Here is a 16,306-nt window from a genome sequence, read left to right as displayed (position 1 = left end):
CCAGGAAGGCGCATTTGGGGTTTACCTGTTAAGCCTTCCTGGTATATTTGTATATATGTATGTATGTATGTATGTATGTATGTATGTAAAAAATAAAAATAAACATATGCTCTATTAGTAATGAAGGAAATATGTTCAAAGAAATCGAGTTGTAAATAGGTTTATAATTTTTTGTATCATCAGCATATAGAATAGTGTATAGAACAGTGTTTAAAAATGTATGGAATATCATTAATATAAAGTAATGATGTATGCAGGGTCGATAAGAGGGGGGGGGGGAGCCGGGGTAAAGTTTTAGGGCCCTGACTACTCGAGGGGCCCCGTATTGAACATCGTACCTGTTATACCATATTTTGTAGTTCATTTATTTAAACAAAATAGCATCCAATATACTGTAGGTATTTTTCTTATAGTTCTGATAGATTTTTCACATATTAAAAATATATGCATAATATAAAATCTTGTTTTTAGTTTGTTATAGGGCCGAAATGAATTTTTCCCAGGGCCCGGATTTCTCTCGGTGGCCCTGGATGTATGTATGTATTATAGTTAGTGGATAAAGTGGTGTTTTTTTAATTAAAATATAATATTATAATAAAAATATAAAGCATTGCCGATTAAATACTTTATTGATGATACATGCATTAAAGGTTACATGCTTTTGATTACATAGGTATACACGTACATATATTAAGCACAAGAATTACATTGAAATAATTGAAATCTCTTCTAACATGAGACACAATATAAATCTATTTCACATCAATAAAGAGAATAATTATACTATATTTAATTATAATTAAAATTAATAAAAAAAAGTCAATCTTAATGACATGATATTTATTTGGAATTATTATTATTATGACAATATATTTATTTGAAATTATTATTATTCTGACATGATATTTATTTGAAATTATTATTATTATGAAATGATATATAAAGGTTACATGCTTTTGATTACATAGGTATACACGTACATATATTAAGCACAAGAATTACATTGAAATAATTGAAATCTCTTCTAACATGAGACACAATATAAATCTATTTCACATCAATAAAGAGAATAATTATACTATATTTAATTATAATTAAAATTAATAAAAAAAAAGTCAATCTTAATGACATGATATTTATTTGGAATTATTATTATTATGACAATATATTTATTTGAAATTATTATTATTCTGACATGATATTTATTTGAAATTATTATTATTATGAAATGATATATAAAGGTTACATGCTTTTGATTACATAGGTATACACCGTACATATATTAAGCACAAGAATTACATTGAAATAATTGAAATCTCTTCTAACATGAGACACAATATAAATCTATTTCACATCAATAAAGACAATATTTATACTATATTTCATTATGTATTTAGATCAAGTAAGATTTTATATAATTAAAATTAATAAAAAAAAAGTCAATCTTAATGACATGATATCTATTTGGAATTATTATTATTATGACAGTATATTTATTTGAAATTATTATTATTATGGCATGAAATTTATTTGAAATTATTAAATTCTAATTATTAATATTTGAAAGTAAAAAACAAAGAAGAAAAAATTTAAAATAAATAAAACTTAATTAAATATATTTTTATCATTAGACTATTGCAACGTATTTATTGCAACAAAATCATATGGCTTATATATAAAAAAAAACTGAAACGAACTATCCTATGTATATTATTATTTCATTATTATTGTATTATGTCACTGCAGCTTTTTATTACTAGTTTAAATATTTTTATACATTATATTGGTTTGTTTTCTTGCTATAAAATTTATTTTACACATATTTTTATACAGCATTGGTTTGTTAGCTAATTTTGTCTCTATTTCAATAATAAAACTACAGTCAAACAGTATTTATTTTGGAATTTTTAACGTCTCAAGCCTGTAATTACAAAAAAAAATACAAAAACAACTCTAACTTTACCATTTAATTTAGTTTTACATATGTGTATATGTATAATATGTAGATACAAGTGAGGCAAAAGTCTCCGCACCACTTATTTTTGATGTACATAATTTATGAATGAAATGTGACGAATTAAATATGTAAGTTGGAAGTAATAGCTGCTTATTAAGTTATTACATTTTGAGAAAAACTTTATCAGGTAAATTTGAGTCAAGTAAATTCCACTCTTTTCATGGACTTTTTCCTATCCCTATTTTAATGGGATAAGATGACAGATATTGTGAAGTCAGCTCACTTTGCAATCAAATACAGTTTCATTGTAAAATTTAACCACAGTCTAATATGCATAGCATAAAAAGATGAAAGAAAAAGAACAAAAAAACAAAACACTTTTGCCATAATTGAACCCACATATTACTGATTTATTATTCATATACATACATATTTCAACGAAAAATTAACGAAAATTGTATACTTCTTCCAAAACGTGACAATTTGTCGAAATACATACATACATATAAACATTTAAAGAGCATCGCATCGATGATAATATTTTTTAACTAATTAAAGCTTCAACCAATGCACATAGACTATATCTATTATATTATATCTAATTATATCTAATACAAGACAACAAGGAACATTTAACAAATTGATTATACATATATGTAGATAAATTCAGGAGAGCCGGATAAACTTGAGACATGCGGTTATTTGTGAATGGGAATAATCGAAGTGGCCAATTTACAGACCATCCGAGTACCACTTGGGCACCCAATCGTAATGCATCTCCTGCGGCATATCGACGAGCATCAGAGTATGTAACGGGACCTTCTTAAAGTACAACTGAATATGGGGCAGCTTCTTGAGATCCGTTTCGAGGCCAGGAAGTTCCATGTACTTGATGGCAAAGCTCTTCTTCACAAAGCTGAAAAATGCCTCGCTGAACGTCATCATGACATCGGTTTTCCAATAGCTCTGCGAAATGTTAGCTTTTAATTTAAAACACACACACACATACATAAGAGCATGCGTATTATTAAATGTGTATTATTTTTTACAGATCCCAGATCCTCCAAATCCTTCAAATCATATTTGATAATTTCGCTAATGAATCCGTCATCATCTCTGGTTCCCATGAACACCTTCTTCGCATTTCCGAATAAGGCATGCAATCCAACATTGCGCGCTTTGTGAATACTTTAACAAACAACTTTGTATTGATTATGTACCATAAATGTAGGAAAAGCCACTGGCTACGTCCACACTACCGATATCTACACCCGATATTCTCGAATTTTCCATATCCAGTTCCCATATTGCAACCTGTGGTTGCAATATGGGAACTGATATCGGACAATATGAGGAACGGATATGAACTGATGTCGAACAAATATCGGTAGTGTGGATGTCCAAATATTCGAATATATTCAAATATCGAATAGTTTAGCTTTAAATTTTTTATTTGTAGTTTTAAGAAGGTCAAGATATTATTAAAATTTGAAGAAAATCATAATTTGGAACATCAAATGGAACTAAATGTGCTGTAGATTGAAAATATAAAAATAAGTTCGTATAAAAAGTATTCGAATATTCGGATTTGAAACCCCTAAACGCCATACATTTTGAGGGATCGCAATAAAACCACCTTGACCAGACCGAACGTAGGCAACCGGTGAGTTGCCTGGTGTGGCATGCTCCATACAACTGCGTACATTTGATCTGGTCGCGGCAAACAAAGGCACCCACAGAGTCACCCGGTGTGGCCGGGCTCTAAGTCGCGCCCCCTACTACTGATTTTCATCCTTTCGCCAGGAGTACATATGTACATACATATGTAGGGAAATATCAAAAAAATAGTAATACATAACGCAGCGACATTCAAGCGCAATTGCTAAACAATGATAAACAATAGGAAGACATAGTTAAAATACAACAATAGATAAAAACACACTCGGGAAAGGTCAGATATTGACGAGTAAAAGTATAAATATCTCAGCGCCTTGCACATTCATATGTAAATTAAATGGAATAATACGAGTTAAACTTTCACCTGAACGGGACATCGTTGATGAATAGGTTCTTGGTTTCAACGGTGATTATTTCCGACTGGTTCAATTCGGCGATATTGCCAGCCTCATCCAACCCGGTTGGTATATCTTCGGTAGACAGAAGCCCTTGAATCTCAGCCCTGTATAGGATTTTGTGCTTCTTCAACTCCAGTTTGAACACGCCTACGAATTCTTCGTTTTCCATGATCGGTACGCTTGTGTCAGGCTCATTCAACACGCTGTCTGTATAAAACAATAATATGTATGTATGTATTAAAAAGCGTACACATCGAGTCGGTCAAGAAGTTTTCCTAAACTGGCTATTGTTTACTAGCAGAATGCGATATTTATAATTAATGCGATCGCAATCTTGTCAACACCTGTTGCATCAGGTATTCGAGTACGCGTAATACTACGCCAGTTTGAAATCTCTCTTACAATAACCTATTAATTGCTTTAGTTTGGATTAAATCAGCGGTTTCCAAACTTTATGCTACTACGGCTCCCTAAAAAAATTTTTTTTTTCCGCGCCCCCCTACCTTTTATTTTTCAATAGATATAATAATATAGACACGTTTTGAATAATAAACCTTTATTGAAAAATAAAATACTGAACTCTACAATAGACAGAGTAATAAAAAGGTTTTGCTATAACATAAATTTATACGAACACGTACATATATTAATTTTTATATTAAATTACTAATTAAACTACATCTAACACATCAAAATTGAATGCGAAGGATGTTTTTGTTTATTGGCACAAAGTTTATCAAATCTTGGGGGCAATATGGAGAGTGCCACTCGTTACTCCTTTTCGACTGTTAACCTGGCTCGATATTTGGTTTTCATTGCAGCTAGTGCCGAAAAGCCCGTTTCGCATAAATAAGACGTTACGAACGGTAGCAGCACTTGCATTTCTTTGCAATACAAAGATTCATACTCTCCACTAGGATTCATCCAAAATTTAATTATGGTTTCACTTTTAAACTTTTGTTTTAGTGAGCTATCGCATGATAATTCTATCAACTTTTATTTTTTGGTGGTTGTCAGCTCGAATTCGTCTTCTTCATTGTAGTTAGATGGATTCTGTATCCACAAAAACTTTGAGAAATCAAGGTCTTTGAAATAATTGAAAAAATGCAGCACTTAAACATCCAAGTGGTCGGTAAAAATATTTTTACTTGCTTCAATATTGGCTGTGGCCCAGAAATCTTTGGAAAGTGAAAACCTATCCAACCCATTCTTTTGTAAATTTGATTTCCATAACTTTAATTTTTTAATGAAAGCTTTTACTTTGTCTTTTTGAACCAGTGGGTGTATTTGTCATCCCTGCATTGATTTATTTAAACCGCTCAATTTTCCAAAAATTTCAACCAAAAAGGTAAGTTTAACAATAAAATTATCGTTCGTCATACAAAAGTGAGGTATAATTAGCTTCCATATCAGCACACAGCTTTGCAAACAGCCTTGCTCTCAAAGGACTATTCTTAAGGTTGTTTATGATTTTTATAACTTTTGTAAAAATGCTGTTTCTCGCTCATATTTTATGACAATAGAGCAACTCTGAGAATCATACAGTGTGTCTAGATAGCATGCGGTGCTTTCGTTTTGATCAATGCTTTAAGACCTGCTTTGTGTCTGTGACATCGAGTGAGCTCCGTCGGTACAGTCCAATTATTATTGTATGTCGTTCACAACGCAATTATTTCACTTTATGTCGTTTTCTTCAACAAACCTGTCTATTATATTAAAAACTAGCTGTATTACCCGGCTTCGCTCAGTGTTTATAATATAAACCGCTTAAACATGACTAAGCTAATTTAATTAAAAAAAAAAAAAAATTTAAAATTTAAAAAAAAAATTTAAAAAAAAAATTAAAAAAAAAATAAAAAAAAAATAAAAAAAAAATCAAAAAAAAAAATCAAAAAAAAATTTTCAAAAAATCAAAAAAAAAATCAAATTTTTTTTTTGCCTTCTAGGGCTTCGCCCTCGGCACCCCCCTGAGCCTTTGCCTTCTAGGGCTTCGCCCCTCCACGCCCCATGAGCAATTGCCGTTTAGGGCTTCGCCCCCATGATCAGTTGCCTTTTAGGGCTTCGCCCCTCCGCGCCCCCATGATTCAAAGCCGTCTAGGGCTTCGCCCCCCTTAGTTAATGCCTTTTAGGGCTTCGCCCCCCGCGCCCCCAAGATTAATTGCCGTTTAGGGCTTCGCCCCCCTTAGTTAATGCCTTTTAGGGCTTCGCCCCTCCGCACCCCCATGATTAAATGCCGTCTAGGGCTTCGCCCCCCCTAGTTAATGCCTTTTAGGGCTTCGCCCCCCGCGCCCCCAAGATTAATTGCCGTTTAGGGCTTCGCCCCCCTTAGCTAATGCCTTTTAGGGCTTCGCCCCTCCGCGCCCCCATGATTAACTGCCGTTTAGGGCTTCGCCCCCCTTAACTAATGCCTTTTGGGGCTTCGCCCCTCCGCACCCTCATGATTAAATGCCGTCTAGGGCTTCGCCCCCATGATCAGTTGCCGATAAGGGCTTCGCCCCTCCACGTCCCCATGGTTAAATGCCGTCTAGGGCTTCGCCCCCATGATCAGTTGCCTTTTAGGGCTTCGCCCCTCCACGTCCCCATGGCTAAATGCCGTCTAGGGCTTCGCCCCCATGATCAGTTGCCCTTTAGGGCTGGACAATCTTCATGTTGTTATGGTCGCTCCCCACCTAATATTTAATATAAATGTATAAACAGAGGGCTACCGACGGTGCACTGCGTTCATTCAATAATGAGTATCAGTTAAACATTCAATAGGTGATGTGCCAATCACCATACACCAGCCGGCAGTCCCTCTTCTATTTCTTGTAATAAAGGAAAGTAAAACCGCCAAGAAAGGAGTCATTATTACTCAATTACGTAATTTTCCATGGTCCTTCGAGCCGGATTGCATGATTTTATCTGCAAGAGCCAACATAAGTCAATGATCACTCCTTTCTGTCCGAATTATTGTCACATTTATTCCATTGTGTATACATATTTCTGCTTCTGTGCGTTAGGGTTGCCAAAAATTTTACTGATGATACAGTTTTAAATACATAAAATAATAATTTCCTCCATGAATGCTTTCGCGTGAACGATTGTTTCTTTTTTTTTGTATTATCATTTAATTCTAATTATTATATAGAAAAGTTACGATTATTGTTCACGTTCGCGAATATTCAGCTGCTTCTGAATACTAACTTCCTCAATTCTGACTTCGTGAATACGAACGATCTTGAGCTTTGTTAGATTCACAAGTTGGGAATTTCATAGAAATCCAGTAATTTTAAATACTAATGCCCTCAATTCTGACTTCATGAATGTGAATGATCTTGAGCGGTATTAGGTATTTGTTAAGTATTTCACGCTTTCGTGCGAATATGGAATTTTTTTAAATAGTTTTCTGTTGTTCAATTTGAATATTGAACAGTTCTCCTTTTGGGACAGATTTGTCACATTGTTCTAAATATTGTACGTGAGTCGCGTAGATCGATTACATGTACATGTTTGTCATTTTAAACAGGTGACAATTATACATATGTATGTACATATAAGTACGAGATAAATAAATTAATTTAGGAATCCAATTAAAAAGTTTAAGTTAAATTAGTAAAACTGTAAATTTACTAAATAAATATAGATTATAAATGAACAGTTACTTTAATTTTCGTAAATGAAATTTCACGACGATAAAATAGATATAGTATACTTTTACAACAATTTATACTTGCAACATTCTAGAAAATACACAACATTACAACAATAACCGAATAAATCGAAACATCACATTTTCACACATCTATAATAATCAAGTTATTTTATTATTATTACTTTTTTTCTCAACATCATGGCTAGTTACGAAGTATTAAAAAAAAATAGATCCAAAGCATATGAAATTCTGTCAAAGGCTATAAAAGAATTAAAAGATTGTCCAAGTTTGGGTGTAATTCAGCGTAAGGTATCACTGGTAGAAACTTATAAAGGAAAATTCGAAGAGGCACAGTTGGGTATAAATTTGGGTGATTTTGAAAATGAACAAGATAGAGATATGCATGAAAACAGATATTTTAAGGCTTATGATGAATTCACGGATATGGCTAATCATATGATTGATGATAGATCAAGACAAATCGTAAAACAAAAAAAAAATTTTTTTTCGGAAACAAACGTAACTAATTTATGTCCCCTAAATGTACCTAATTTCACTGGCACCCAAGAATCCTGGGGTGAATTCAGAGACATGTTCATTTCACTTATTCATAATAATTCTGATCTAAATAATATATCAAAACTTGCTTATCTTAAAAAATCACTACAAGGTTCAGCTATGCAAGTCATTCAAGGACTAGAAAATACGGAAGAAAATTACACTATCGCGTGGGAACTGTTAGTAGAGCGATATAATCATTCTAGGATGATAATTAAAACAAAAATAAATTCAATGTTTAACTTAAGGGCAATTCAAAGGGAAAATTACACAGATTTACGTCATTTAATTGACGAAATAACGATAAATATACGAACATTACAAACAATGGGACAACCAATAAAGCACTGGGATAGCATATTAATATGCATAGTATTATCTAAGTTACCCTTACGAATGCAAATCGAATGGGAGAATACCTTACCAAACAAAGACATGCCAGCTTATGATTCATTAAAAAATTTTTTAGAAAATCGTTGCTCAGTACTACAATCAATAGATGCAAGTAATTCAAAACCAGTTTATCAAAATAATAATGATTTTTCTGTAAGAACATATAATAGACAAACTAGAAATTTTGAAAGTATTAAAAAAAAACGTTGTCACTTTTGCGATCGAGAACATTTTACAGCTAGCTGTCCAATTTTAACAAAACAAACGCCACTAGAGAGACGACGATCTGCTACAGAAAAGAAATTATGTTTTAGATGTCTTAATAGTGGTCACATGTGGGAAAACTGTCATTCAAAATTCACTTGTAAAGATTGCAATAGGGCTCATCATACACTATTACATATCCCACAAACATCTATTGTTGAAGAAACAAACTTCTCTCCTCAAACATATACAAACATAGGTACATTTCACAACGCCTTACTAGCTACCGCCTCAGTTCTTTTAAAGGATCATGACGGAAAATTTCATAAGTGTAGAGCTCTACTAGATCCAGGATCTCAAACTAATTATATTACAGCCAAATTAGCTAGGAATTTGAAAATAAAACAGAATCATGTCCACATACCAATAACTATGCTGCAAGGTGTGACAACAAACACAACAAATTCAATAAATACAATAATTAATTCAGAAGTCTCTAATTTTTCATCGGATATCACATTCTTAATTTTAAATTCAATTACCGGAATGTTGCCAAACGAAAATATAAATAAATCGATTTTAAATATTCCTAAAAATATCAACATGTCCGATAAATATTGGCATAAACCAGGTCAAATTGACGTTTTGCTCGGAGCACACATATTTTGGAAAACATTAAAGACAGAGAAAGTAGATTTAGGGCAGAATCAGCCCACCATGTTCGAAACAGAATTTGGGTGGATTATTTCCGGAAGGATTCCAACATTAAAATCATCATCAATTACATGTAACTTATCAATAGCGAAATTAAACAATCAAGTAAAGCAATTATGGGAAATTGAAGAAGTACCAGAAATACTTCCGAGATCGTCAGAGGAAACCAAATCTGAACAACATTTCAAAGATAATGTTTCGAGACTACCATCAGGGAGATTCTCAGTTAAATTACCATTTAAAAGCTCACCAAATGATTTAGGTAATTCTTTATGTGTGGCGGAGAAAAGATTACTGGCTTTTACTGGAACAAATACCATTAAAAAATACTGGCTTTTAAATGGAACAAACACCATTAAAGGAACATTACGTAAATGTATCACATGTTTTAAGAGTAAACCTATTATTATAGGTCAATTGATGGGTGACTTACCATCGTCTCGAATAATTCCAAAACCTCCTTTTCATCATTACGGGGTTGATTATGCCGGTCCATTTGCAATTAAGAATGGAACTTTGAGAAACTCCAAAATCACCAAATGTTATGTTTGCATTTTTATCTGTTTCGTAACAAAAGCAGTACACATGGAAGTTGTTAGCGATTTAACTACAGTTGCGTTTTTGAATTGTTTTAAACGATTTGTCGCGCGTCGCGGAAAGCCAGCTATCATGTGGTCGGACAACGGGACAAATTTTGTCGGAGCCAAGCGAGAACTAGGACGAATATTGCAGAATTTATTTTCAGAAAATTCCTTTAATCAAATAATTAGTTATGCGTTTACGGAAGGCATTCAATGGAATTTTATTCCGCCTCGATCACCTCACATGGGAGATATTTGGGAATCGGCCGTTAAACAATTGAAGTATCATCTAAAAAGAATAATAAATTCAGTAAATTTAACGTTCGAATCATTGGCAACTGTAATTGCACAGATAGAAGCATGTCTAAACTCCCGTCCTCTTACACCCATATCAAATGATCCTAAAGACCTTAATCCTTTGACTCCCGGTCATTTCTTAATTGGACGACCATTATTGGCCATTCCTCAATCAAGAGTAATAGAAACCACTAATATCAAACATCAATATCTTCAGATGACCAAGGCAACTTCTGAATTTTGGAATAGATGGTCACTGGATTACATTTCGGCATTACAAATAAGAAATAAATGGAAACAACAAAAAATTGGAGATTTAGTTGTGATAAAAGAAGAGGGACTGCTAACAACTGCATGGGCTTTAGGCAGAGTCAGACAAATCTATCCAGGCGGAGACAGATTAATCAGAGTAGCAGAATTAACAACAAAAAACGGAATCACGAGAAGGGCCATTTCCAAATTGGCTGTTCTTCCCATCGATGACAACAACTTATCATCATGTTCTGAAAAAGAATAATATTTTTATCTCAACACATCATTGCCCTTTTTAACAAAGGTCAACTTCCAGTGCTCAACAGTTCTTGCTTTCGGAAAGACCAGTCAACAGCACATCTGTCTGGGAAGGTCATTGTTCCGGATGTCATCAATACTTCTGTTCTGGGGAAAGTCAATCTCCTGATTTAAACATCATCATCCGTTTTCTGGGAGTGACGGCAGATCATCTGTCTTCTGGGAGAGACATCTTCTGAATGTCGGCATCTCAACTGACTTCTAGGAGGAACAACTTCTGAATATCTGCATTTCATCTATCTTCTGGGAGACACATCTTCTGGACGTCAGCATCTCAACTTTCTACTGGGAGAGACATCTCCTGTATGTTAGCATATCATCAGCAGCTCATCTGCCTTTAGAGGAAGGCCATATCCAGAGCTTCTTTCATCTGCCTTCCGAGGAAGGCCATCTCCAAGATACATCCATTAGTGCAAAGGTTATTTAGTGATAAAAAAAAAAATATATATATATATATATATATATACATATATATAAAAATAATAGTGTGAAAGTGCATTAAAATTGAAAATAATATTTAAAAACAAACAAACTTCAAAATAATAAACATAAACAAATAAATGTCAAAATAAAAATAAACAAATAAACATCAAAAATATAAACAATAAACAAACTATTTCATTTCTACAATGAGACTTTTCAAATAATTCATTTCAGTTATATACAGTCCACTACATATAGTTTTTTTATGATATTATGCATGTTAAAACAAATATTTAAATAATTGTTTAATTATTTTTTACTCATTTTATTTTTTACTAATTTTAAGATTGAGATTTGATTTTCATATACAGTCCACTATAGCGTTTTATCATTTTTATGCATGTTAAAGTAGATTTATATAGTATCAATTGAATTATCTTTAACACTAAGATTGTCTTTTTAGTATATAAGTCAATTAATTTCCTTATAGGGGGGAGTATGGACAATCTTCATGTTGTTATGGTCGCTCCCCACCTAATATTTAATATAAATGTATAAACAGAGGGCTACCGACGGTGCACTGCGTTCATTCAATAATGAGTATCAGTTAAACATTCAATAGGTGATGTGCCAATCACCATACACCAGCCGGCAGTCCCTCTTCTATTTCTTGTAATAAAGGAAAGTAAAACCGCCAAGAAAGGAGTCATTATTACTCAATTACGTAATTTTCCAAGGGCTTCGCCCCTCCACGTCCCCATGGTTAATTGCCGTCTAGGGCTTCGCCCCCATGATCAGTTGCCTTTTAGGGCTTCGCCCCTCCGCGCCCCCATGATTAACTGCCGTCTAGGGCTTCGCCCCCATGATCAGTTGCCTTTTAGGGCTTCGCCCCTCCGCGCCCCCATGATTAACTGCCGTTTAGGGCTTCGCCGCCCTTAACTAATGCCTTTTGGGGCTTCGCCCCTCCGCACCCTCATGATTAAATGCCGCCTAGGGCTTCGCCCCCCTTAGTTAATGCCTATTAGGGCTTCGCCCCTCCGCGCCCCCATGATCAGTTGCCGTTTAGGGCTTCGCCTCATAAGGCTGCGCCCCATGGGGCTTCGCCCCATGAGGCTGCGCCCCCTTCGGGGCCCCATAAGGCTAAGCTCCATAAGGCGGCGCCCCATAAGGCGGCGCCCCATAAGGCGGCGCCCCATAAGGCGGCGCCCCATAAGGCGGCGCCCCATAAGGCGGCGCCCCATAAGGCGGCGCCCCATAAGGCGGCGCCCCATAAGGCGGCGCCCCATAAGGCGGCGCCCCATAAGGCGGCGCCCCATGAGGCTGCGCCCCCCTGCGCCCCCTTCGGGGCCCCATGGGGCTGCGCCCCATGAGGCTGCGCCCCCTTTGGGGCCCAATGAGGCTGCACCCCCTTCGGGGCCCCATGAGGCTGCGCCCCCTTCGGGGCCGCATGCGGCTAAGCTCCATAAGGTGGCGCCCCATAAGACTGCGCCCCATAAGACTGCGCCCCATAAGACTGCGCCCCATAAGACAGCGCCCCATAAGGCTACGCCCCATGAGGCTGCGCCCCCCTGCGCCCCCTTCGGGGCCCCATGAGGCTGCGCCCCCTTGCGCCCCCTTCGGGGCCCCATGTGGCTAAGCTCCATAAGGCGGCGCCCCATAATGAGGCTGCACCCCCTTCGGGGCCCCATGAGGCTGCGCCCCCTTCGGGGCCGCATGCGGCTAAGCTCCATAAGGTGGCGCCCCATAAGACTGCGCCCCATAAGACTGCGCCCCATAAGACTGCGCCCCATAAGACTGCGCCCCATAAGACTGCGCCCCATAAGACAGCGCCCCATAAGGCTACGCCCCATGAGGCTGCGCCCCCCTGCGCCCCCTTCGGGGCCCCATGAGGCTGCGCCCCCTTGCGCCCCCTTCGGGGCCCCATGTGGCTAAGCTCCATAAGGCGGCGCCCCATAAGGCGGCGCCCCATAAGGCGGCGCCCCATAAGGCGGCGCCCCATAAGGCGGCGCCCCATAAGGCGGCGCCCCATAAGGCTGCGCCCCTAAGGCTGCGCCCCATAAGACAGCGCCCCATAAGTATGCGCCCCATAAGGCGGCGCCCCATAAGGCGGCGCCCCATAAGGCTGCGCCCCTAAGGCTGCGCCCCATAAGACAGCGCCCCATAAGTATGCGCCCCATAAGGTTGCGCCCCATAAGGCTGCGGCCGATAAGGCTGTGCCCCATAAAGTTGCGCCCCCTTTTGAGCCCCATGGGGCTGCGCCCCATGAGGCTGCGCCCTCCGGGCGCCCCTGGCGGGGCCCCATGAAGCTACTCGCGAAACGAATAAAACAAATCGGCGCCCATGGATCGAAAAAAAAAAAAAATCGAATCACGTGTTCGATGACGTCACCGATCTACGGACGACGACGACCAAGGATACTTACATACATACAAAGTCTCTTTCCAAATTATAGATTAGATTTCAATGGATGTGGTATTCCCAAGAATGTGTTTGCAAAATAATATATTATTATCCGCGACATATCGAACATATGCAATTAAATGGGCATCTCTAGCAAAAAACAGAGCGTATGTAAGCGCAATTTTTAAAATCTTCTTCTCCGAATAATTTTTTATAGGAATTAAATGAATATATATATATAAATGAAAGAAAAATAAAAATAAACATTCATGCATTGAATTTTTACTGTTAAGCTACGATATGAAGTTTTATTTATTTGTAGATATTATGGTATGAAAATTATTTTTTTATTAAAAAGTTTTGCCTATCTATATTTGCCGGACTATCGCCTCCCCTGGCGATAGTCCGCGTCTCCCCCGGGAGGGTCACCTCTCAGTTTGGAAACCGCTGGATTAAATGATAAATGTAGTATTCAATTCGTGAAGGGACATACGGTACAGTAGTCAACGAGACTCATCATTACGCAGCATACCAACCTAAACATATGCGCTTACGCTTGACTCAAACATGCCAACTTAATAATTTATACGTGCACTCTTCTGGGTCCTTCATACATAAAAGTTTAAAGAGATGATGTATTTTAAAATGTGAACACGATCTTAAAATATAACGCGATGAAACGAGGTGGGTAGATACCGATGTACATATATTTGATGCGGATTATCGGTGTGAGATTTTTTTCGATTCGCAAACCAACAAATAAGATTCGCTGTTTGCTTGTGTCCATAGAGACCTTGGATTGAACGTCTATGGCAGGGTTTCCCAAACAGGACAGGACTGCAACACATTTAACCAACTTCTACCTCAAATTGAAAGGCGAGCGATGGTCAATCTCCACTGATGTTTATGACGTCATGAATCTAAGTACATACAGGCGGAGAGTTTGAATAGAAATTGGATACGGAAATACAAAATGTGGAAAAAGTTTCACAATATAAGGTAAAAGTAATATGATTTTTAATACAAGTGATAAAATTTAATTTTGGATTTCATCAATTGAATCAAAAAATTTTGATTGTTTTCCTGCCTTAGATGAATGATTAAACATTGAGTACCTACACAACTTGATAACAATTCTTTTGCAAAATATTCCCAAACCGAGTTAGGACGATTCCTGTGTTCTGAATCCATTTTCCGTGACAGCTAAACCATTAGACTTAAGCGCGAGTGTAATGAAAATTTAATTGATTTACTCAGTGACTCAAATACAAAGCTCAGCCATTAAACGATTTTTGAGCGAGTTTTCAGAAGAATAACCCAATATGTAAAAACAAGCTATTTTTCTTTTACTTCCGTTTTCTACATCCTATTTATGCGAATCAGAATTTTCTTATTATGCTGCAACGATCAAAGTACAGGAACAGGCTCGACTACACCGCTGATATAATAATTAAACTCACCTATATTTTGTCTGATATCAAAAAGATTGGCGATTTAAGGACTCAAAACCATCAAAGTCGTAAAGCGTATAATAATAAGTCGTTAAGAAATAAATAATGTGAAACTTGGACACTGAACGCCAAGACACAAAGTCCAATGCACTCACAGAAGTATGGAAAGCTGTATGCTCGACATACAATGCCATATACATTGTATGCCACAATGGTCTGTTTAGAATAAAATAAATAAATAAATAACGAGGAAAGACAGGAAGCGGAACACGTGGGAATGACAAGGGTAGTGGATATAGTGGATAAAAGAATGGACGAAAGGTGGACAAAAAAAGTGCTTGAATGGTACCCGAGAGAATGCAAAAGAGCAAAAGGAAGACCGCAGGGAAGATGAGTAGACGAAATTCGGAAAATGTGATGAGAGTTGCGCAAATCAGAGACGAGTGGAAACGTGTTGTAGAGGCCTCCTCCAGTAGTGAATGGTGAATGGGTGTAAATTATGATTTAACCGACTTCAAAAATAGGCCAAGTGTTTCATTGCAGAAATAGTTTGGGATAATATACATACATAGGTAATAATAACAGACAGCCGAAACTCACCTGACAAGATGTGCTGGCGAAATTTATACCCCCACTTGGAGTACAACTTCGAAGCGTACGATTCAATATCGACGTAATCAGCTGTGTTATAGATGTAAATAGCCCCGTTGATCATCCGGGCACCCAGCAACACAGCTTGTCTTGAGTAAGGCATCTGGGCGATGGCCACCAAGGTGCTGCGAGTGGTGACGAAACCGACATCGTAGAATACGGAGCTCTGGATGGACTCCAGCAGCTGCTTGTGATCCAGAAGATATTTAAAAAAGGGCAAGCGCTTATCTTCGATGCATTTTTCCACTTTGGTGTACGTGCCGTGGGTGAGGTCCATATGGGTGACACCGGTCGCGCCAACCATGTACTTCAGCCGGGACGTGTCATTCACGAGCTCCATGTCCTTGTCGACACTGAAATAGCCGACCACCGAAGGACCTGACATTTCCGTGGACAGGTTG

General features: G+C 37.2%; 1 protein-coding gene and 1 long non-coding RNA gene across 2 annotated transcripts in view; both read left to right on the top strand.

The window, feature by feature from the left end:
- Positions 1–16,306, top strand: part of LOC143921219 (uncharacterized) — a 542,666-nt gene that overhangs the window by 439,785 nt on the left and 86,575 nt on the right. The window lies entirely within an intron of this gene.
- On the top strand, positions 7,862–10,927 carry LOC143922362 (uncharacterized). Its single transcript, XM_077445586.1, has one exon. It carries the CDS (start codon positions 7,862–7,864, stop codon positions 10,925–10,927), a length of 3,066 nt encoding a protein of 1,021 aa, XP_077301712.1.

Source organism: Arctopsyche grandis, chromosome 2 (genome assembly GCF_051622035.1).
Source record: "Arctopsyche grandis isolate Sample6627 chromosome 2, ASM5162203v2, whole genome shotgun sequence".
Taxonomy (NCBI): domain Eukaryota; kingdom Metazoa; phylum Arthropoda; class Insecta; order Trichoptera; family Hydropsychidae; genus Arctopsyche; species Arctopsyche grandis.
The sequence above is the reverse complement of the archived record's forward strand: the minus strand, read 5'-3'. Positions and strand labels throughout refer to the sequence as shown.